Source organism: Lathyrus oleraceus, chromosome 4, assembly GCF_024323335.1.
Source record: "Lathyrus oleraceus cultivar Zhongwan6 chromosome 4, CAAS_Psat_ZW6_1.0, whole genome shotgun sequence".
In the NCBI taxonomy this organism is placed as follows: domain Eukaryota; kingdom Viridiplantae; phylum Streptophyta; class Magnoliopsida; order Fabales; family Fabaceae; genus Lathyrus; species Lathyrus oleraceus.
In genome coordinates this window covers 105,322,284-105,344,545 of record NC_066582.1, presented here as the reverse complement: position 1 = coordinate 105,344,545, position 22,262 = coordinate 105,322,284, and the positions used below count along the sequence as shown (strand labels likewise).

Here is a 22,262-nt window from a genome sequence, read left to right as displayed (position 1 = left end):
GGTTTGTCTTGAGTGGGGACTGACTACTCTACCCTATTTTTTTTTGTTAATGTTTATGTTAAGTGTTCTTTGGTGGAGAAAAGAGTGATGTATGGTCATTTGGTTCGAGCTCGTGAGCGGCTTCCAGGGTTTATTTGGTGTGTTTTGGGGGACTTCAATTAAGTTCTTAATCGAGCCAACAAAAAGGGGGTTTCGATAGTGGCCCTTAACTCGGCCCTTGCGGAGTCCCTGGAGTTTGAAGATTTCATTAAGGTTATAGGATTGATGGATTTACCTCTATCGGGTAAAAGGTTTACCTGGTTTCATTCAAATGGGATCTCTATGATCAGATGGATCGGATTCTCTTGTCAGTTAGGTGGGAAGAGGAGTGGGGTCAGAGAAATTTTGGATCTTAGCCTAAGATGTCTCTGATCATTACTCTTTTGGTTTAAAAATTTCTGGTTAAAGGACGCTAATTTTGAGAAGGTAATATGTGAGTCCTGACGGATGGAGGTTCGTGAGGGTTGGGTGGCATGTAATTTAAAGGATAAATTGAGAGCTCTTAAAATTACTCTTAAGGTTTGGAACAATGCGGAGTTTGATAATTTGGATTTTAAGATTAAGGTTTATTCGGATAAACTTCAAGAGTTTGAGCTGAAAGTGGAATCTGCATCTCTTTCCTAAGACGAGATTGTCAGTAGATTGAGGGTGTGTCAAGAATTGTGGGGCCTTATCAGGTGTCGTGATTTTCAAATTTTCCAAAGGTCTAGATTGGCTTAGGTGGAAAAGGATGATGTTAATTCTGGATTTTTTCACGCTTGTGTTAGGAGGAGGAGTAAGAGGGATAATTTGATTGCTCTTCGTGTTGGAGAGATTTGGCTAGATAAGGTTTATGATGTTAGAGGGGAGATTACTTGGTTCTTTTAGGATTAATTTACTGATTCAGAGGTTGTTAGGCCAAATCTTGATGGGGTTTCTCTCTCTACTATTTCCTCATCGGAGGTGGAGTCCCTTTCGGACAGTTTCTTGCCTTCTAAACTGAACGATGTTGTTGCGGAGATTGATGGGACTAAGAATCTAGGGCTTGATGGTTTCAATTTTTCTTTCTGTAAGAAATGTTGGGGTTAATCAAGGATGAGATTTTTGTGATGTTTGGTTAGTTAGTTCAGAATGTGGTGTTACCCAAAGAGTTTGACAACCTCTTTTGTCGTTATTGTCCCGAAAGTGGACAAACATTTGGAACTGGGAGACTTTATACCTATTTCTCTTCATGGATCCTTGTACAAGTTGGTGGTTAAAGTGTTGGCTGCCAGGATGGCAATGGTTATTTATGGGGAAACTAATCTCCCCATAGCAATCGAATTTTCTAAAGGGGGGAGGCCGATGATGGATGGCGTGGTTGCTCTTAACGAAGTTTTGCATCTTGCTAAGGTGTCTAAATGTGAGTGTTTTCTATTTAAAGTTGATTTTGAGAAAGCCTATGACTTTGTTAGTTGGTATTTTCTACATTATATGTTGTGAAGGTTTAGTTTTGGTGATCGATGGAGGGCTTGGATGTGTGAGTATTTTTTTTCTGGTAGCCTCTCATTTTTGCTAAATGGGTGACCAACGGAGGAGATTCGTTTTCAAAAGGGTATAAAGTAAGGATATCCATTGGCCCAATTTCTTTTCCTTTTGGTTATGGAGGGTCTTAGTTCTTCTTTGAAAAAATGGGTTTTGGATAGTGTGTTTCAAGGGTTTAAAATGGGATCAAAAAGGCTTGAGGTGTCTCATTTTCAATATGTCAATGATACGATATTGGTGGGCTGTCATCTGTTGAGAATCTTTTGACTATTAAGGAGGTTCTCAGAAGTTTCGAGTTTGCCTCGAGCCTTAATGTGAATGTTTCGAAGAGTTGTCTATTTGGAGTGAATGTGGGTAGGTCTGTCTTGGATTTGGCTTAGGGTTTTTTACACTATAAGGTAGGTTTCCTTCCTTTTAAGTATTTAGGACTTCCAATTGGCGCAAATATGAAGAAGGGAAGGACTTAGGATCCCTAATTAATCTTGTTTTTAAGAGGTTGGCCTCTTGGAGGAATAGATTTGTCAATTTAGGTGGTCAGGTGGTTCTATTGAATTCAGTCTTGAACTTCATCCCAATGTTCTTTCTTTTTTTCATGAATATGCCAATATTGGTTTGGAAGAAGGTGGTTGGTTTGTAGAGACATTTTCTCTAAAGGGATCTAAATGAGGTGTTAAGGTTGCATTGGGGGAGAATGTGTGTAAAGTCAAAAGGGTAGGTGGATTAGGGGTGAAAGACCTTAGGCTTGTTAATCATGTCTTGCTTAGTAATCAGGGGTGGAGGATTTTTTAAGACTTGCCTTCACTTTTGAGAGATATTAGTAAGGAAATGTATGGATCATGGGAGTTTGGATCTCCATTAGGAGGTAGGAATTGTGGTCTTAGGATATCGTCTCATTGGTGGAGAGATGTTTATCTTCTAGGGCTCCTCTAGATCATGCGTCTGACTGATTTGCCTCCTCTTGTATGAAGGGGATTAGGGATAGGTATAAGACTAGGTTTCGACGTGATGTATGAGTAGGTACTACCCCTTGTGTGTTTCTTTCAAGAGATTATTTCTTATCTCAGAGCAGAAGTCGTAGGTACTGGGTTTTATAGGTGCTTAGAAAGGGAATGTTTGAGTTTGGAACTTTAGGTGGAGACGATCACTCCGAGTCTAGGGGGAGGAGCTCCTAGTTGATTTGCTAGACCTTATTTTAGGTATTATTAGATGTGGCCAGGAAGATGTATGCATTTGAAAACCATATTTGGTTAGGGTTTTTCGATCAGTTATACTTATGACATTTTGGTGGTTTCGTCATGTTAGAAAGGGCTCTCTAATATTTGAAAGAGCTAGGCGCCTTTAATGTTGTTGTGTTCTCTTTACTGTTGCTTCAGGATAGGTTGTCAACTATGTGAAACCTTTTGAGGCATAAAATTAATGTCGGTGTCTAGTTTTGGGTAGTGTTCAGTGTGTAGTGGACAAATGGAGTTGGTGGATTATCTCTTTATTTTGTGTGAGGTGGTTTCAGACATTTGGTAGAGTTTTTAGGTGGATTAGGTGGTCAAGATCTCTGTCTTACTCGATCATAGTTTTGGTTTTGAAAAACAAACGTCTTTAGATTTGGTCTCGATCTAGCACTATGGTCTAGATTATTTAGAAAGTAAAGTTATTTTTTGTCAAGAAAGTTTGACGGGTAATCATTGCATTTTTATGATTATTAACTTGACGTGGGAGTGGATTCAAGTTCATGCTTCAAATCTTATCATTTTTATAGTTCACTAGAAGTGGGATCCACTTAAATAACTAGGTAGTTAAGATGTGTTGGATGGTCAACCGTCCTCCTTTTGTTTTGTGAGTTGACTAGAAGTGGGATCCACTTAAATAGCTAGGTAGTTAAGGATGTGTTGGATAGTCAACCACCCTCTTTTTGTTTTGTGCGGGTGTTTGATGCTACCTTTCCCAACTTGCTCTCTCTAGGTTTGTCTTATTGGATGTCTTAGGATAGTATGGTTTGATTGTTTTTGCAGCATGCTCTTGCTCTCTCTAGGTTTGACTTGTCGGATGTGTTAGGATATAGCATGGTTTGATTGTTTTTGCTTGTTTCCTTCTGGTTGTGATTATTTCTTTAGTTTTTTTTTTTTTGGCTTGGCCGGTTGTAAGTGTTGAAATCTTTGCGCACTTCATATACTCATAGTTACTTTTGTAGTTTGTATTACTATTTTTTCTTTTTCAGTTTAATATATGATTTTTGTTTTCTATTTATAAAGATAATACTCTACAGAAGACTGAATAAAAATATAACTCCATGCAAGGTTAGGTACTTATCACTACAGGTTTGTTAGTTTTTATGAACAGATTGATTCTACAATAAAAATTCATAACAAGGCAACATTAATATGTTGCAAATTCAGTTAGAGTAAAATAACGATTCAGTAAGAGTAAACTACTAAAGGTTTGTAACCGAAATGATGGATCCATTACAGTATGAAGAAACAATGATTAAAAGTTGAACATCAATCTTATTTTCCAAGTAAACGACGACCGCGTTGATTAGCTCCTTTCACTCGGAAATTCAACTCATCCACATCATTATCTAGATGACTCAAGGCTTTGTTATGTCTGCAACATTTACCAAAATAACTATTAATTTACCTGTATAATTAGATAGAACAAATAAATACAATGCAGTTAACTAACCTCTCAATTTCAGATCCCATGTCAACAGCTATATCTTTAAGCTCTCCCAAAAGATCACTTAAATTCGACAGTGCATCATCTTGCTTCTCGTTTTCAAACTGTTTCAATACATTTTTTTAGCATCTTAATTCAATATCAACACAAAATATTGTGCAATGTAAAGAGGAAATCACAAATGAAAATTATCCATGTTGGACCTAACAGTAAACAGAGAGTCTAGATGGTTAATGGGAGAAAGATGAACAGAGTATGCAAAATATTATTAACGGCTGTAAATAAAACTGATTTGATGTAAACTATTAATCTGATCAATAAAGCTGAAACTATAGTAGAGAGTAACCCAACAAAGATTAATTGGATTTATATTTATATTGAAGAAACTAAAGCTGTCAAGTTCAGCTCTAGCTTATACAACACTTTAATCTTTCAATGAGTTGATACCTACCTCGACTTTTTCAAGTGCAGCTGTTGGTTCCTGAGGAGGAGGCCGCAGCTTAGACTGCCCTTTGGATGCAGAAGTCAATCCCAAGTTCTCTCTCTGTTCCAAGTGGTTTCCCTTGCTTCTAACCGGATCATCTACGTAACATGAAGAACATTATGCTTGTGATACAGCCCAAAATAAATAAGAATTAAAAAGAAAGAAAAACACAAGCAGAGAAAACATTAACCTCCAAAAATAACAGGGCCTGTTATTGTTCGTGTCTTCTTTGCTTTCCAAGTTTTGGAGAAGAGGCCACCAAGACTTCCCAAAAGCTTTTCTCCCTGGAACCAGTTGATAAGATTAATCAAAATTTAGTCAGTTTCAGGCACAGCTTAGATTTCCTTATAATTTATAGAAGCTTTTCAATCAAAATAAGTTCATGATTCTTCATTTGTAAAAAAGTATTTCAACTTAGAAAGTTTTTTTGGGGGGGATTACTTAGACAGAAAGTTTTAATGAGAAGCAAAAGCTAATTTCAAATTACATGAGAAGCTATTGTTTTAAAATACTCATAGCATTAGAAGTTTCTTTTGATACTTCTTTTCCCATAAGGGTTTTGTAGGGAAGTTTTTTAAAACTGAGCCTGAGTCCAGGATACCAATTTGAAAGGGTTTCAACACAAGAGTGCTATGAAGAGCAACATGATTTTTTCACAATTGTAAACACAAAATGAAGGAGCACTTGAACAAAAGTATATTACGAAGATTATACCCGACTTAAATCTCGATCAATATCAGCAGCGACTTGATGACTCCTGGTAATTTGCTCACCCTGATGATGAAGGGTGACTAAAGTCTTGGTAGCATCCTCTCTGATGTTCTCTGCTATCTTCAAACAATTGTGGACAGATTTTGTAGTCTCCCCGGCCTTGTAAACAGCATAACTCTCCAACTCCTGAACAGACTGATTCTCTAATCCACCAGAATCACGGAAATTGTTCTTAAACCTGTTCCGGTCGGCTGATTGATGGGCATACGTAACTGATGAAGGTTTCTTATTGTCATCAATATCATCAAATGGGTTGGTGTTAACTTCTAGCGTAACCAGTGCTCGTTCCGAAGAAGTCTTCTTTGAGGAATTATACTTTTTGTTATCCTTTTCATCATCATCACCAGAATCACGAAAACTATTCTTAATCCTGTTCCTGTCTGCTGATTGATGGGAATACGTAAACAACGAAGGTTTCTTATTGTCATCAATGTCGTCAAATGGGTTGGTGTTAACTTCTAACGTAACTAGTGCTCGTTCTGAAGGAGTCTTCTTTGAGGAATTATACTTTCTGTTATCCTTTTCATCCTCGTCGTCAGAATCAAACGGGTTCGACCAGGGTTTAACATCATTGACAGGAGTCACGGAGTTGGGTTTACCAGCTCTCAAAGGAGATTTCTTTGAATTGAACATGGTCTCACCTAATGCAGCAGAATTGAATCAGAAGCAAATCAAGGTAAACTAGTCAGCAAATAAGAACTGAATACGCTGTAGTTTCTCCCTGTAATATTAGTAAGCAAATGCTATTCAGTTACTGTTAAATATACAAAAAGAATAAGCAAAAGAAACCCTAATTCTTAATCCAGTTATGAGCAAAAGCATCGATTTTATTATACTAGAAGAAACCATATTGACATGATCAAAATCGAGAAACCCTATAAAAGCATTCATTGGATAAGAGTAAAGCAAGACAAAGAAAGAGAATGAATCACGAAGCATTGACAAGGACTAGAAAGAAAGGTAGAAAAATTGCATCATAAAAGCAAAATCAAGAAGCGGAGAAAAAGAGAAAGAGAATATTGAAAAATGGAATTGATGTTGCGTGAAGGATAATTACAAGAAAAACGGAAAATAAAACAAGGAAGAAGATTGTGCGATAGAATAATGAAAAATGGAAAGTTGTAGAAGAGAAAGAAAGAGATGGTACCTGGAAGAAGCGCAAAGAGCGGTGGAAGAATCGATAAGAAATCGAGCGAGCGAGAGAGAGAGAGAGAGAGAGAGATGGCAGTTTGAAAAAGAGAAGAAGTGGGAGTGAAGGTGTTTTTGGTGATACTGACACGCTCTTATTTCTGTTTTGTTTATGAATTGAGCCGTTGAGTGTTGAATCAATACAGTGGGGTTGAACCTTTTCAGATGTAAACAATGCCATGTTCTGCGTATTGGAAATTTTATTATTTTACTTTATCTATTACTCTATTGTTTTATTTTCTTCGAAATGTATGTCTAATTTTTATTTATAATCAATCATATGTTTAAACATAATTATAATTATAATTAAATTGTTAAAAAAATATGCATTTTTTATACCAGAAAAATGTTTTTTTATAGATTTTTTTAAATTTGTTTTTAAAATAACCATTATTTTAAATTAAATACCAAAAAAAAACATTAGTGTCTACACATGCATACTTTTATTGTACTAAGACGTCAATCTTAGTCATTCTCGGTGCGCATGCTTTGTTAAGAGAATACGCGAGAAGGAGTGGTGCATATTGATAAAAAACAATAGACAACATAGTAGTGTCGCATGCATGCATGAAATATTAGCATTTTACATGCATGCGTCATAGACAATGACGCAGAAAGTATGTGTCACACATTATCTTGTTATATAAAAAAAAATTCAATGATTAGTTTAGTAAATAATTTAAAAATATAATCATTTTAATATTTAATTTAAAAATAATGGTTATTTTAAAAAAAAAAACTATTTTTTTAAAACGTCAATTATGTGAATGATATAATTGGGGAAAGTGAAGAAAACTGTTCTGCCGGCAAGAAATCTTTTTAAATGCACAGGGATTTCTATTTTTTTTTTCTTAATGAGTTGGAACCTTTTTTAAAGTTTAGTTGAGATTTTATATTTTAACATTTATTAACTGTATTTTCCTCTTATATATTACTTTTAAATTATTTTTCTTTGTAAAAAGGAAGTAAATTTATTTTTTACTTTAATTTTGTTTGAAAGATTTTTTAAGGATTTCTTTCCGAATTAGAACTAGAGGAATGGAAAGATTCCTAGAAGGAAATTTATAAAGAAAACAAAATATATATTAACACTTTTTGAAAGAATAATTTTTGTATAGAATAATAATTAAATATTTATTATTAATATATTTTTAATTTTTAAAATATTATCAGTGTAGATTTTAATTGAATTTTTATCTAAATATTCTGAATTCCTCCTATATAATTTTTGAGTTCTCAATCAATAAGATTTTTCTATTTTGAAAATTATTCATCTGATGGGTTCTTTTTTCAATCCATGTTATTTTTATTCATTAAAGAAAAATTATGTGTAGCTTCTATGAGAAGCTTTGGTCCATTAAATTATCTCATTCTTATTTTTAAATTTACAATTTTTTCTCTTATTCTTTTTTATTTTTATTTTTTGTGTTTTTGCTTTGATTTTTATTTTTTTTCTTGATGGAGTTGTTGTGCATTCTTGATGTTTTGGAATTTTGGAGTTTAAAAAGTTCTCAACAATAAAGGCAAGGATAGATTTTAGAAAAAAGATGAGAATTTTTTTTTTTGAATTATTAGGATGAAGTTGTTGTATGTTTGTAATATTATGGATTTTAGGATGATTTTTTTGAAAAGGATGAAGGATGTCCGGATATCATTATGAAGTTGTTGCATTTTTTTTTTTTGTGTTTGGTCACAATATTGCATAATTTTCCTCTTTAACTTAAACTTAAGTTTCTATTTTATTATAAATCTTAATAAATACTCATATATAAATTTATAATTTAGCATAAAAAGAAGTATATTAAATTATAATAATTGTAAAAAACTATTGTTAAAGAAGTATTTTGGAATAAATAGAAATATTTTCTTGATAAAAAAAAAGAAAAAAATGGAGATGATAATTGTGAGAGGATTGAGATGAAAAAAATGTATGGTTAATAGCTGTTATTTGGTGTAATGATGCAAATCAAAGAAGTGTTTTAATGATGCAAATCAAAGAAGTGTGTTGGTGTATTTATAAAGGATGGTAAGAATAGAGGTGGATAATGAGTATAGAGGAATTAATATACTTTTGAACAGAAGTGTGTTGGTGTATTTAAATAGACAGTAAAATAATGAAAATTAGAGTAAAATTGAATAAAATAAGTGAAGTTGTTCTGTTGAAATAAGTGAATTGGTTGAAAAAAGACCATGAATAAATGAAAGTGGATGAGATGAATAAAATTTAAAATAATTGATTTAGATTTGATCAATCTCTCCTACATGAGCTAAAGTAATTGATTTCATTTGAACACTCTCTGCTACATGTGCTTGAAAGTAATTTTGATTTGACCACTTTTGTAAATACAATATATAGATGGTTGATTTCTTTAAAATACAGTATTCTCTCCATTTTTTATTATAAAGCATTTTTAACTTTTCATACGTATTAAGAAATTTAATAATTGTGGTATAAAAAAATAAGATTATAAAGAATTTTATAAAATCATTCTTCATTAATAATATTAAAAAGACAAATTAACATAATTAAAAAAAAAGAATAATAAATATTTAAGGGTATAATAGAAAAAATATCATTAATGATTCATTGATATTATAGAAGGACTTATATATGGTACATAATTTTTTTTAAAGCGACTTATAATAAAAAACGGAGCTAGTAATTTAAAGTTATGTCTTATGATATTTGTTTATTTTAAAAAAAAATATTAACTATAATTACAAATATTAAAACATATTGAAATATAATAAATAACATTAAATTTTATATATATGATAAGGTGAAAAAAAAAAGTATAATTTAGAATATTATTTATAAACCAATTCATGTGTAATTAACTTTAAAAATGATAATTATTTAGATATTGTTATTTGTTCTTAAATCAATAATTTTTTTAAATGATTTTTTTTTAGACAAGTGATAATTTTTAAATTATTTTTCTTAAATCAACAATTTTTTTAAATGGTTTTTTATATAGATAATTTTTTTAACAGTAAAGACCGACTGAAAAAAACATTAGCTATAGTTTGAAATATATGTAAAATTAATAAATAAATTTATAATTTAACACAAATTAAATATTCATCTTGATCTTTAAAACTACTATTAAATAGTCTATTTAATTATTTATAAAATAGAAATAGTTAATTTACTTCTTAATTTGTTATTAAAAAAAATTATATAATTAATAACAAAAAGATATACACCATTTAAAAATATACTCATCTTTTATATTTATATTTTTACATTTTTATATCTATATTATATTTATATTTATATCTTATCCTATTTTTATATCATATTTTTATAATTAAAGAAAATAAAAGTAAATATATTTAAAATAATTAGGGTCAGAAAGCCTATTAAAAAATTTATTTTTTATTAAATTTTTTAATTAATTCATATTATTTAAGAAGTCTTATACATCGATCTATATAGGCATATATAGGTCAACCTATTTAACATTTTTTTAATATATATGCATATGTGTCAGCTTATTTAGCACTTTTTTCTAAACATGCATATGAAAGTCAACTTATATGCATTTTTTCTATATGTATAATAAAAGTATACGTCGAATTATAACGTTTCATAGATATTTTTAATACTCTAAATTTGACCTATTTAATTAAATAGTTTTTATAAAAAAAAATTAAATTTGACATTTTTTATTAAATAGGTTTAGTCTGATCTGACCTTAAATAGACTAGGTTATAGGTCTCAGTAGACCGGTCTGACCTATTCAACCACAGAAAAATATCTTATTTTTTTATTATTTCTATTATTAATATTTTTATTTTGAATTATTTTTAATTTAAGATTCTGTTAAGAAAAAAAAAGAAATGTGAGCTATATATTATTAATGTGATAATTTGACTAATATTTGAACAATTTTGTTTTTCTTTTATTCATTATTATTACAATTTGAAAACAAATATACATAATTCAATAGTATCCGTGTTAACGAATCAATATCCAAATCAAAAATCGCGTGAACGCACGGATTATTACAATTTTTGTACAATTAAAAAAAATAAAAAAAAATATATTTAAAATAATATATAAATTCAAACACGGACAAAATGTATTTATTTATGTTAGTAATATTTGTTTATACAATTAAAATAATATTTACAAATACTATGTTATTCATTGATATTTATAAAACTAAATGATTGAATAAATATTTCTATAAAAAATATCAAAACAAAATTAATATTTATATACGGTAAAATATACTGTTGATTTAAATATTTGTATATATGGAAAAACTATATTTATATTCCAAATATTAAAAACAAAATTGTTTTTCTTTTAAAAATAATAAACTTTATTGGTTAAATAATTTTTCTTTTAATATTCTTATTACATTTTAGAAATAAATGTGTGTAACACATTAGTACCCTACGTGTTATTAGTTGATATCTATAAAACTAAATGATATTATAAATATTTTTATAAAAAATGTCAAAACAAAATTAATATTTAGATACGAAAAAATATACTATTCATCCAAATATTTATATATATGGAACAACTATATTTATGTTCTAAATATAAATAAAAATATATTTTTTTAAATAATAAACTTTTTTGGTTAAATAATTTTGCGTTTCTGTTTTTTTATTCTTATTAAATTTTAAAAACAAATGCATGTAACATTCTAGTATCTGCGCGCGTAACATTCTAGTATATGTGCGAGCGCACGAGTGTCCAGATCAGAATTTGTGCGAACTCACATGTTATTATATTTTTTATACAATTAAAGAAAATAACAATAAAAATATTTAAATTAATGTATCAATCCAAATATGGGAAAAGTATATTATTTTTTAATTAAATATGCTACTAATTTTTTTATTTTGAAATTATTTTTAATTTAAGATACAATATTTTTGAAGATAACATATGAAAAAGTGAACTAAATGTAATTATTTCACTAATATATGTTATTAATGACTAATATTATTTTTTAATATCTTAATTTTTTTAAATGGGAACAAATCTTTTTTATTCAAATATTTTTATAAATAATATCAAAATAAAAATAATATTACATATAAAAAAATATACCATTTTATCCAAATATTTTTATATATGAAAAAGTTATATTTATGATTCATATATAAATCAAAATGTATCTTTGTTTTAAAAATAATAAATTCTTTTGGTAAAAAAAAATTGTTTTTCTATTTTACATTTTTATTATACTTTAAAAACAAATGCATTCAACACACTACTAAATGTGCGAACACACGGGTATCCCACTTGTTATAAATAAAATTAAACTTCTAAAAATTATTTCTACTTAAATTTTTCAATTCTTTTTACTTTGCTATCTTTCATTTTTTAAAGTTTTAAAAAAAAATCCTCTAAATCTTATAGAAAGTCTAAGTTAAATATCTCGTAAATACTATTGAATTTTTTAAAGAGTGAAATGACAAATACATTATTATGATAATATGTGATTGCTTCACTATGTAAAACATTTTATCTTTATGTTTTTCATCTTATTAGATTTATGTACAAATATTAAACTTGTAATTGTGTAATTCATAGTACTTGCGTTAGTTACTTGTTTCACAAGTAAGCTGTTATTATTAGTAGTATATTGTTTATAAGTTTGTTATTGTGGTTATTAAGTTGATGAGAAAGCTTAGACTATAAGTAGTCATCCTTATCTTGTTTAGACTATTGATTTGTCCAATCTTCAATAAAATCACTCGATTCCTATATCAGTTTCTTTGTGTAAAATTTTACCCATTATTCATTATATAGTTCATCATTTAGGAAGTCTAATTCTACATATAGGAATTGACAAAGAAGCAAACTAGGATAAACTTCAAATATAATGATCAAGTAGTAGCAAATGGAGACTTTCTTTGACTTCAATTACTAGTTTTTCAGACAAATTATAGGTGTTTATAAAAACATTAATTCGAGAGTTTCAAATATGAAAATCTGATTAGAAATATAGGAATTGATAATGAAGCAAACTAAGATAAATTTCAAATATAAGGATGTGATACAAAAGTAGTGATGACTGGTGGTGAAAGGTGAAATGTAGTACGTTTCATTTGAATCTTTTGACTTCAATAGAAACGGACACAAAGGTACAAGAAGATACCTAGAATTCAATTTTTATTGAGAAGGAAAAAACCGTCAAGATTATATCAAGTTCCCTGCCATGGATGCTTTTCCAAACTACAACCTGCGAAAGAATAGCAATTCAAATTAGAGGAAGTGATCTTGTGAATCACTTCACAAGAGTCATAAAGGAAAGTGAAAGATTGATAGTGTACATATATGTCGTAGAAACCGGCATGAAGAAAACTTCAGTACTTGGGGATTAAGAATGTACCAGCAAACTCCATTTTTTCTAACAAGCATTGTGAGTTCAATTGTTCCACTATGTAGACTCTAGTAGTTAGTACTTTTGAGATACATTGATACAAACCTTGAACTTGAAGGTCCATTCTTTAAAAGCCAATCCGGAAAGACTTAAAACGACGCCAACCTCTATTTTTCAAGAAAATATCTCACAACGGTTACGGGTTTGTATGCTCTCTTTGAAGCTTCAAAAAAAGGAAAACAAGAAAAAGTTACAACTTTGAATGGCCTTCTAGTGGATAAGAAGGAGGAAAAAGGATATATTTTTAACTTCTACATTCATACCTGAGATTCTAACTTGGCAATTCTTTGCAAGGACACATGTTCAATGCAAGCACGACGCTTACGTTCTTCTTCAAGCAGACCTGTAAGTTGGTATCTCAGCTCTGCCATTTCCTGAACTAAATCTTCTGCTTCATCTTTTGCCCTCAACTTTTCCACTCTTAATTCTTCCTAGTAAAGGAAGTAAAAAATGTTATATATATCTCCATGTGCAAAAGAATTACTTAAATCATAAAATTATGTCCAATAACCCTCGTTATCTTCTGCGTTTAATAAATTCACAAAGAGCACTTCAGTGATTAAGTTTTAAATGGATGGTCGTACCTTGAGTTTCTCCACAAGAAACTCATATTCTTGGATCTGACAGGACATCTCCATTTCCTCCTTTAATTCCGCAGCTGGATCTAACTTCGTTGTTAAAATACCAAGGAGTGGACCCAATATTTCTCCATAAATTCTGAGGAAATATTACGAAATGCTCACTAGAAAGTTTTGTGAAAGTATACCTCAAATGATTGTGCAGTAGCCATGAATACTTTAACTAATGGCTTTTCTCATACATTTAAATCGATTTTGGCACCTAAATTAAGCTCTATCACTTAGCTTCTTCATAAATACTTGATAACCTCAAACATTCAAAAACCTTTTTCTTGAGCTAGAAACTAAATGCTTATTTTACTTGAAAAGATTTCATAAGTTAGAAGCTCATCCAAACTAGGTAGTTTATTTCTATATGCATGTTGGCTGCAAAATTTTGCATTCAAGATATGATTAAAAACTTTGTGAAGTAGCTCTCTATTTGATTTCTTATTTAAGTAAAACTGGAAATCTATCATGGTAAAGAGTAGGAAAAGTAGATTGAGAAACCCAATTTCCGTTTTTTTAAATAACCAAATATATTAAGAACACTCGCATTCGAGCACAAGGTGTACCCGAAAGGAGGAAAAAACAGATTATAACGTACATGCCACAACATAAACAAAAACAGTAGCAGGGCAAAAAAACACAAATGGAAAAGGCCAATAGCTAACTAAAGCTCCTAACAAATGGAAAAGACTCAATTTCCATTTTATTCATTTGAAGTAGCAGAAGTGGCAATTCCACTCTCTTAATCTATCAAATAGAAGGTCAAGCCAACTTAAATGCAAGAGTAAATACAAGACCATAATAAAACCAATTAAAATTACTTAACTGCACAAATTTTACAAATAATTCAACTTCATCATACATATTCCAAAACTTCAAAATATGTACCTTGTGTCTTCTGCTTTGCTTCTTGACTGATCCTTGATTTGCAGTCTGTCCTTGTTTTCCAACCAGTTTTCAACTTTTTGAGAAAATAATCTAGTTTTCATGTTGGCAACATCAAGCTTCTCTTTAATTTCCTTATTTTCTTCATTCAAATAGATGATAGTTCTTTGTGCGTCCTGCAATGCACCCTGTAACTCGTCAATCAATCTACTCATTCTATTATTTTCTTCTAGAGTTTCATCCTGAATTTTCTTGGTCTCAAATAAATCCTGTTCCAAGGCCATCATATCAAGCTTCATAGTTTCGACTTCAAACTGAGACTCTAATCCCATGGATGAAAATGATTCATCCAGTTTCTCCACGGACAAAGCTGATAGCTCTAATTCCGCTTCTTTAGTCTCTAGTTCCCGAATCAAGGAAAACTGCTTTGAATTGGAGATTTTCATCTCCTCCCTTAAGCTGAAAACTTCTTTTCGTAAATCTTCCATCTCCTTGAATTTCAAATCAAGATCGCAAGCACGCTCTTTTAGATAGTTCACTTCCATGTTTCTTGCACTGAGTTGATCCTGAAGATAATCTGTATAAAATAAAAATTAAATTATGTCAATTAAAGAACACTGAAACCTCAAAATTAAATATGGAATCATAAAGTTATTACGAAGTATTCAGAGCAAAATGGCATCCAAGAAGGAAAGACGAATTACTCTCCAAAGACAATCATCTGTCAAAATTGGTTTACGAATGAAAGTTCACCAATGCAATAAATTTTTATCCACACAGCTGCATGTGTGCCATGAAAAATAGAGATATAAAAAAATACCTATTTCTTGAGAACAATTCAACAGCTCTTGTTCCAAATTCTGGATGTATTTCTTATCATCCATATGAGCTATTGAAAATGAGTTTTTGTGCCGTTCTAGTATCTGCATCAATGTCATAAATTAGATTGGTATTTCGGTATTAGATTGGTAGTTCAGTATCTGTTCTTTCTGTTTTTTCATAACATAGAAAGGAAGAAAACTCATATTTTGAAACTTCATCTTAATTTCATATGTCAATTTGTACAATTTATTGGCAACTTTTCAAAAAAATGTTCATTGGGTTGCTCTTTCCTCTCTTTCTCTCTTTGGCCAATGTTCCGAGATGACCAAAATAGTCTCACATTATTTGGGAATCGAAGCTAAGGGTAGTTTATATACAGTTCTCAAACTCCTCAACCCAACGAGTCGTCTTTTCTAAAAGACAAAGTCGCGAGGGTTTTCAGACCCAAAGCTGGCAATACCTCATAGCCGCAGTAGCGTGGACCAGAACATTAGTACCGTCTCTGGGAACTCGAAGTTTGCACCGTGCCCCTTAGCCTCGACTAGGGGAAACTGTTCTAGACTTACCAAAATAGTCCCACATCGCACCCAAAGCTGGGACACATTAGTGCCGTCTATGTGAACTCGAAGTTCGCACCTTATCCCTTAGCCTTGACTGGGGGCAATTGTTTCAGGCTGGACAATACCTTGTAGCCGTAGTGGCGCGGACTTAAGGTCAACAGTAACATTGACGCCGCTTGTGGTAGCTTCTCTAATAGAGCTAACTGCTTTAATCTTTAAAGTTTCAAAATAAACACTCAAAGTTTAATAAAAAAATCAGACCCATAAATGTTGATTCCACCACACAATTTCTGGAACTCTAAAGTCACATGACATCAAGGAGCAAGAAAGATTATATGATAAAATAATCTAAAATACATATAAAGTGATTCGCATGACTAGTAAATTATGAATTTTGTGAAAGAAATTAATAAATTGATAATACAATCAAGAGATATCATAGTTCGGTTAGGTTTAATAAAAATGTACCTCTCTGAATCTTGTTCCGAGTTGATTGCTCTGCAATTTAGGGAATATCTGTATCACTTGTATAGGGATTTCTCTAACAGAAAACCTAAAAGAAAAACCGATGCGTTAGAAGATAAGACACTGAAAGTATCGAAGAAAAAACTATTTCCCTTCATTTTTAAACTTTAATATTTATTAATCTATATTTGGTGCGGTGGAAAACATTTTTTTACCCTGGCCTATAATTTTGCAACCTCACTAATTTAGGTCAATTTTGGTCCAAAAAAATTATTTTTTAAACTTTTTTTTTATTTTACACATGCATTAAATCGGTTTTAAGTTAGTTTGGTTACAAAGCAACAAATTTGATTAACTTTTTCTTTTACTTTTTGGTGTTATCAATATATATATCACATCTAATTCAAATTTATTTTTTCTTTTCTCTCATTTCTCACTTTTCATTTTGTTTTTCTCTCACTTCTCGAATTACTTTTCTCTTCCGACTGCATCTTCATCAAAAGCATTTTTTATCTCTTATCTTTCTCGGTCTCTACCATCTTCCTCTTCCAAGATATTGACAGGTTCAATATATTTTTATTATGGTTTAGGATTTTGAGTTTTTGACCAAAACCATATTTTGGACAGATTTACTCACATAATGAGAAGTTGAAATTACTTCCAGATTTCCTTCTGTCATTTATGATACTGAAAGGAATAAAGAACAAGTTTTATCCAATATCGGTCTCCTTCATACATTCACCACGGCAAGACTTTTGAGCTTAACATTTTCTTTTATTTCTGAGACAATAATTTTTACATATCTGTTTGGAATAAACATTTTTACAGATATGTGTCTTTGATTCTTTACCCCTAACATTTTGCAAAGTAAATTTCTCTTCTTCTTTAAAAATACTCTATTTCGGTTATGTTTTATGTTTCATAATGTTTGTTTACTCAGTCTCGGTTCATATGATACATTAAAATGCAACTGCTGCTAGAAAGTTATTAGATTGGAAGATGTCCATCAATAACTTTCTAAAACAGAGTGAATTAACAGCCAGTAAATTATAATTTCTATTTCCATGTGTTTTTTAGGAAAATAATTTGAAATTTCTTATAATTTCCTTTATGTTCTTCTCAGAAAGCAATGTCAATTTGTGAAATAAATAATTTTTTAACCATCAATTTTTTTTACAGTATTTGTGTGTGTGTCTGCAATTTCGTTTTATTTATAAGTATATTGAAGAAAGCAATTGCTCATCCAATGAGAAAAGAAGTTCCAGTTGTTAGAAAGAAAATTGATTCAGTAAACAAATGATTAATGAAGGGAAAATAGCGATAATAAATTCTCATGCAGAGGAAATTATTTCATGCGACAATATATGTATGTTATTAAAATTTATACTTATCCAATTCATATAGTGAAAATTATATGGAACAAGAAAAATGAAATTACGGATCCAATTATATATTATGTAGTGAGTCAATAAAATTTTAATAAGTCAATAAAATTATAATAAATTATACTTGCTCTGATTGTGTAAATTATATGAAATGGAAAAATGAACCTACTTATTCAAATATGTAGTGAGTCATTAAAATTTTAATAAATTTTGTTTTTTTATATTGCAAAAATTATATGAAACGGAAAAAACGAAACTATTGATTCAATTATGATTTATGTAGTTGTTAGTTGTAATTCATATTGAGTTTCATTTGCTTTTAATTTGGTTTGCATTTGAATTGCATTTAGCTTGGGTTTGTATAAAGCTTAGTTTCAGTTTGTAACAAAAAATTTCATTGTAACATTTTTTGCATTTGAGAGTAAAAGTTAGTTGTGAAATCTCCCCCCCCCCCCCCCCCCTCTCTCTCTCCAATCATCTTCTACTTTTTCATTTTTGTTAATCAACAATTGGTATCTAAAGCTCCAGTTCTGATTTAGGAACGAGAAATACGAGTGTACGCTAGGCGTGTGTGATTGATTTTGCTCATTCAATTCATAGTGAATTGAAGATCTGAATTGAAATAGAATTACATTTCTTGATACTGAGAGATTGGGAAACACTGGTGTTGGTGAGATTTGAGTGAATCTGCACAAGAACAAAGATGAACGGCGAAAACGGTAGCTTAAACATAAAGCTTTCAGTATTCGATTTCAATAATTGGAATCGATGGATGATTCAGATATGTGTGTTGTTTGACGCTTAGGATGTTCTTGATCTCGTCAATGTCGGTTAGACATCATTTGCAGCATATGCAACGAAATCTCAGAGAAATATGCATAGAGAAACGAGGAAGAAGGAGCATAAGGCGTTGTTCTATATCCATTAGTGTATGGGTACAAATGTGTTTGAGAAGATCGTTGGTTCAACAACGACGAAGGTTGCGTGGGACACACTAGTACGATGTTATGGCAGTGGTGAATTAACGAAGAAGGTGAAACTTCAGTCTTTATGTAAGTAGTATGGGAATCTCAACATGATAAACAATGAGAAGGTGTTTGATTACATCTCCAAAGTAATTTTGATCACAAATGAGATGAAATCTTATGGAGAAACTTTCTCTGAACAAGTAATCATTGAAAAGGTATTGAGATCACTTACTTCTTAGTTAGATTACATCGTTGTAGCAATTGAACACTCTAAGGACCTTAGCACCATGAGAATTGAAGAGTTGTAGAGTAGTCTAGAGGCACAAAAGTTGTGTTTAACTGAGAGAAACTCTGAAAGAGAGGTAAAGTAGGCTATGAAAGAGTCTTCTAGTAAGAAGAATCAGAAGAAGTCTTGGTTATAGGCCAAGAAGAGGCATGGTGTTAATTATCAAAAGTCATAAGCTCTAAATCTGATGAGAAGAAACATCTTATGGGAAATGAGAAGTTTGACAAGAAAAAGGTTCAATTATATTGTTGTAAGAAGTTTGGTCACTTTGTTGCTGATTGTTGGTCAAACAAGGAAAGGAAATCAGAAGAAGCAAACATAGCTAGAGGAGATTATGATGATGAACTTGTGTTGTTGATGTCTTTTTAATATGATTGTGGATATTTATTAGACTGGTGGTATATGAACATTAGTCGCTCAAATCACCTAACTGAAAATAAATAATGGATGGTTGATTTTGACTATAGAAAGAGGACAAATATCATATGTGTTGTTGATAAGTACCTTAATGTTGAAGGAATGGGAAATGTCAAAGTTAGAGTGAAGAATGGAACAATTGTTTTGATCAAGGATGTTTGGCATGTTCCTGGCATGAAGAACAATCTGATGAGTTTAGGTCAGCTAATTGAGAAAGGTTTCTCAGTTACTATGAAGGAAAATCTCTTGAAATTGTTTGATTCTAATTAGAAGTTGATTATGCAATCTGAACAGGAAAGCAATAGAACATTTAAAGTGAATGTGGAAACAACTGAAACTAAATGCCTTAGTGTTGAAGGTGCTAAAGGTGATGGTGAGCTAGGGCACAAGATATTGGGGCATCTGAACATCAAAAGCTTAGGGCATCAGAGTTCTAAGAAGGTGGTACATGACATTCCTAAGATTGTGAAGCTTAAGAAATTATATGAGGTATGCATGAAAGAAAACCAATATAGATTTCCATTTGCATCAGAAGTGGCTCCAAGAGAAAAACGTGATGTGGTAGTAGTGCATTCTGATGTATGTGGACCATTTAAAGTACCTTCACTTGGAGGAAACAAGTATTTTGTGTCATTTGTGGATGAGTTCACAAGAATGTCATGGGTAGCACTAATCAAGTTTAAGCATGAGGTGTTTGTCGATTTTAGAAATTCAAGGTGAAGGCTGAAAAACAGAGTGGTCAGAAGCTGAAAGTTCTCAGAACTGATGGTGGAGGTGAGTATAACTCATTAGAGTTCATAAGGTTCTATGAAGAGAATGGAGTTGAACTTGAGGTGTATGCTCCATATACTCCACAACACAATGGTCTTGCTAAAAGAAGAAACATGACTTTGCTTGATATGACCAGGAGCATGTTGAAAGAGAAGATTTTGCCTCGTACATTGTGGGGTGAAGTTGTTGCTACTTTAGCATATGTGCTCAACAGGTGTCCAACCAAGAAGCTGAAGGAAACTGTTCCTTTTGAGAAGTGGACTGGAGATAAGAAAAGTGTGAGTCATTTCAGAGTATTTGGTTATGTTTGTTACAAACATGTTCCAAATGCTACTAGAAAGAAGTTTGATGATAAAAGCAAAGTAATGTTACTGATTGGGTACCATATTATAGGTGCTTATAAGCTTTATTGTCCAGTGTTTAACAAGGTGGAAGTCAGTAGGGATGTCATTGTGAAGGAAACAGAAGCATGGGATTGAAACAAGTCTCAATCCAACTATGGTGCAATCTTAACACCTAGTTAACTTCTAAAGATATTTTAGACTCTGAAGAAGAATCTACATCTGACGAATCTTCTGCCTCTGAAGATGAGTATGAAGAATACTTTGAAGGAGAATCTTCCTCTGAAGGAGATTTCGCCTCTAAAGATGTGTCTGAAGAAGACTCTGAAGGTGAATCTGATTCTGATCCAGATTCTGATGATGATCCAGACTCTAGTGATAATCATGCCTCTGAAGGTGGTCATGCTTCTGAAGGTGGTCCAACCTTTGAAGGTAGTTTAACATTTGATATTGTTCCAACATCTGAAAAAGATTTTGAACAAGTTCAGAGGCCACAAAGAATCAGATAAATACCAAGAAGATTTATAGAGTTTGACATGTTGCAAGGCCATGAAGACTTTGTGACATATTGGAAGACTCTGAACTAGTTAGTACTGAAAAGAAGAAAGTGTGGTTGAAGGCCATGAAAGAATAACTCGAGGTTATAGAAAGAAACAAGACTTAGGAGTTGACTGAGCTTCCAAAGAACAAGAAAGTCATCAGCATGATATGGGTTTACAAGTTGAAATTGAAGCCAGATGGATCAATTGGCAAAAATAAAGCAAGGTTAGTAGCTAGAGGATTTCTACAAAAATCTGGATTAGACTACCTTGAGGTGTTTGCACCTGTAGCTAGGCATAAAACAATCAGATTGGTGATTGTGATAGTTACTAATAGAAATTGGCCTCTGATGCATTTAGATGTGAAATATGTATTTTAGAACGGTCATTTACAAGAGGAAGTTTATGTGTCACAACCTCCTGGATTTGTGAAAAAGAATAAAGAAGGGATGGTGTACAAGTTGCATAAAGCCTTGTATGTACTGAAATAAGCTCCTAGAGCTTGGAATCTGAAAATTGATTCATTTTTCAAGCTTCAAGATTCAGAAAATGTGAGATGAAGTATGGTGTTTATGTGAAGCATGCATCTGATAGAAATATGATTCTGGTGTGTCTCTATATTGATGACATATTACTCTTTTGGTTTAAACACCATTCCCTTTGGTTTAAACACCACATCTATCTGATTTAAACATCACTTTATATTACTCTTTTAGTTTAAACACCATTTTCTATCACTTGTATCTAGTTTAAACACCACTTTTATTTTCCAACTTGGTTTAAACACCACTTCTATTTCTCCTTGGTTTAAACACCACTTTCATTTCCTATTCGGTTTAAACACAATTTTTATCACTATCCGGTTTAAACACCATTTCATAAATCTTTCACCATTCATTCACAAACTCTTTCATAACCTTAAAATCAACAACACATTCATATTTTCTACCACGAACTACGAATCTCTTATTTTCTCATTCAACTATGAGAATACGTAGACACGATGGTTCGAATCCTTAGCGAGCACACTAATTAATAAACTTATTTTTTCCCTTTTAGCATTCACAAGTAACCTTTAGATATTAACACCCATCTGCGCAAAGAACAATCAAAATGGTTCCCGTTGAGT

General features: G+C 31.3%; 2 protein-coding genes across 7 annotated transcripts; both read right to left on the bottom strand.

Annotated features, from left to right (window-relative positions):
• Nucleotides 1-3,839: 3,839 nt before the first annotated feature.
• Nucleotides 3,840-6,836, bottom strand: LOC127073747 (SNAP25 homologous protein SNAP33). 2 transcript variants are annotated; one of them, XM_051014952.1, is made up of 6 exons: nucleotides 6,615-6,836; nucleotides 5,411-6,188; nucleotides 4,887-4,980; nucleotides 4,664-4,794; nucleotides 4,219-4,316; nucleotides 3,840-4,140 (listed from the first exon to the last, which is right to left on the bottom strand). In XM_051014952.1, exons 2-6 carry the CDS (start codon nucleotides 6,098-6,100, stop codon nucleotides 4,041-4,043), a joined length of 1,113 nt encoding a protein of 370 aa, XP_050870909.1. In that variant the 5' UTR covers nucleotides 6,101-6,188; nucleotides 6,615-6,836; the 3' UTR covers nucleotides 3,840-4,040. The 2 variants fall into 2 exon arrangements, with proteins under 2 accessions (XP_050870909.1, XP_050870910.1); XM_051014953.1 differs by having other exon boundaries at nucleotides 5,411-6,108; nucleotides 6,615-6,816.
• Nucleotides 6,837-12,497: 5,661 nt separating this feature from the next.
• Nucleotides 12,498-16,613, bottom strand: LOC127073745 (uncharacterized). 5 transcript variants are annotated; one of them, XR_007785849.1, is made up of 7 exons: nucleotides 16,430-16,613; nucleotides 15,400-15,502; nucleotides 14,583-15,156; nucleotides 13,653-13,785; nucleotides 13,332-13,499; nucleotides 12,959-13,231; nucleotides 12,498-12,867 (listed from the first exon to the last, which is right to left on the bottom strand). XR_007785849.1 is itself a non-coding variant. In XM_051014950.1 (6 exons), exons 2-6 carry the CDS (start codon nucleotides 15,461-15,463, stop codon nucleotides 13,205-13,207), a joined length of 966 nt encoding a protein of 321 aa, XP_050870907.1. In that variant the 5' UTR covers nucleotides 15,464-15,502; nucleotides 16,430-16,613; the 3' UTR covers nucleotides 12,498-13,204. The 5 variants fall into 5 exon arrangements, 2 of the variants coding, with proteins under 2 accessions (XP_050870907.1, XP_050870908.1); XR_007785850.1 differs by having other exon boundaries at nucleotides 13,018-13,231; XR_007785848.1 differs by having other exon boundaries at nucleotides 13,114-13,231.
• Nucleotides 16,614-22,262: the final 5,649 nt, after the last annotated feature.

Bases quoted from the DNA above. Each gene is read 5' to 3' on its own strand.
- LOC127073747 (XM_051014952.1), bottom strand. From the start codon at position 6,100: ATGTTCAATTCAAAGAAATCTCCTTTGAGAGCTGGTAAACCCAACTCC. The intron at 4,981-5,410 runs GTATAATCTTCG...AACTGGTTCCAG, and splicing joins TTGATCGAGATTTAAGTCGG to GGAGAAAAGCTTTTGGGAAG. The intron at 4,795-4,886 runs GTTAATGTTTTC...CATGTTACGTAG, and splicing joins AGGCCCTGTTATTTTTGGAG to ATGATCCGGTTAGAAGCAAG.
- LOC127073745 (XM_051014950.1), bottom strand. From the start codon at position 15,463: ATGGATGATAAGAAATACATCCAGAATTTGGAACAAGAGCTGTTGAAT. The intron at 15,157-15,399 runs GTATTTTTTTAT...TATTTTATACAG, and splicing joins GAATTGTTCTCAAGAAATAG to ATTATCTTCAGGATCAACTC. The intron at 13,232-13,331 runs GTATGAATGTAG...CTTTTTTTGAAG, and splicing joins TTGCCAAGTTAGAATCTCAG to CTTCAAAGAGAGCATACAAA.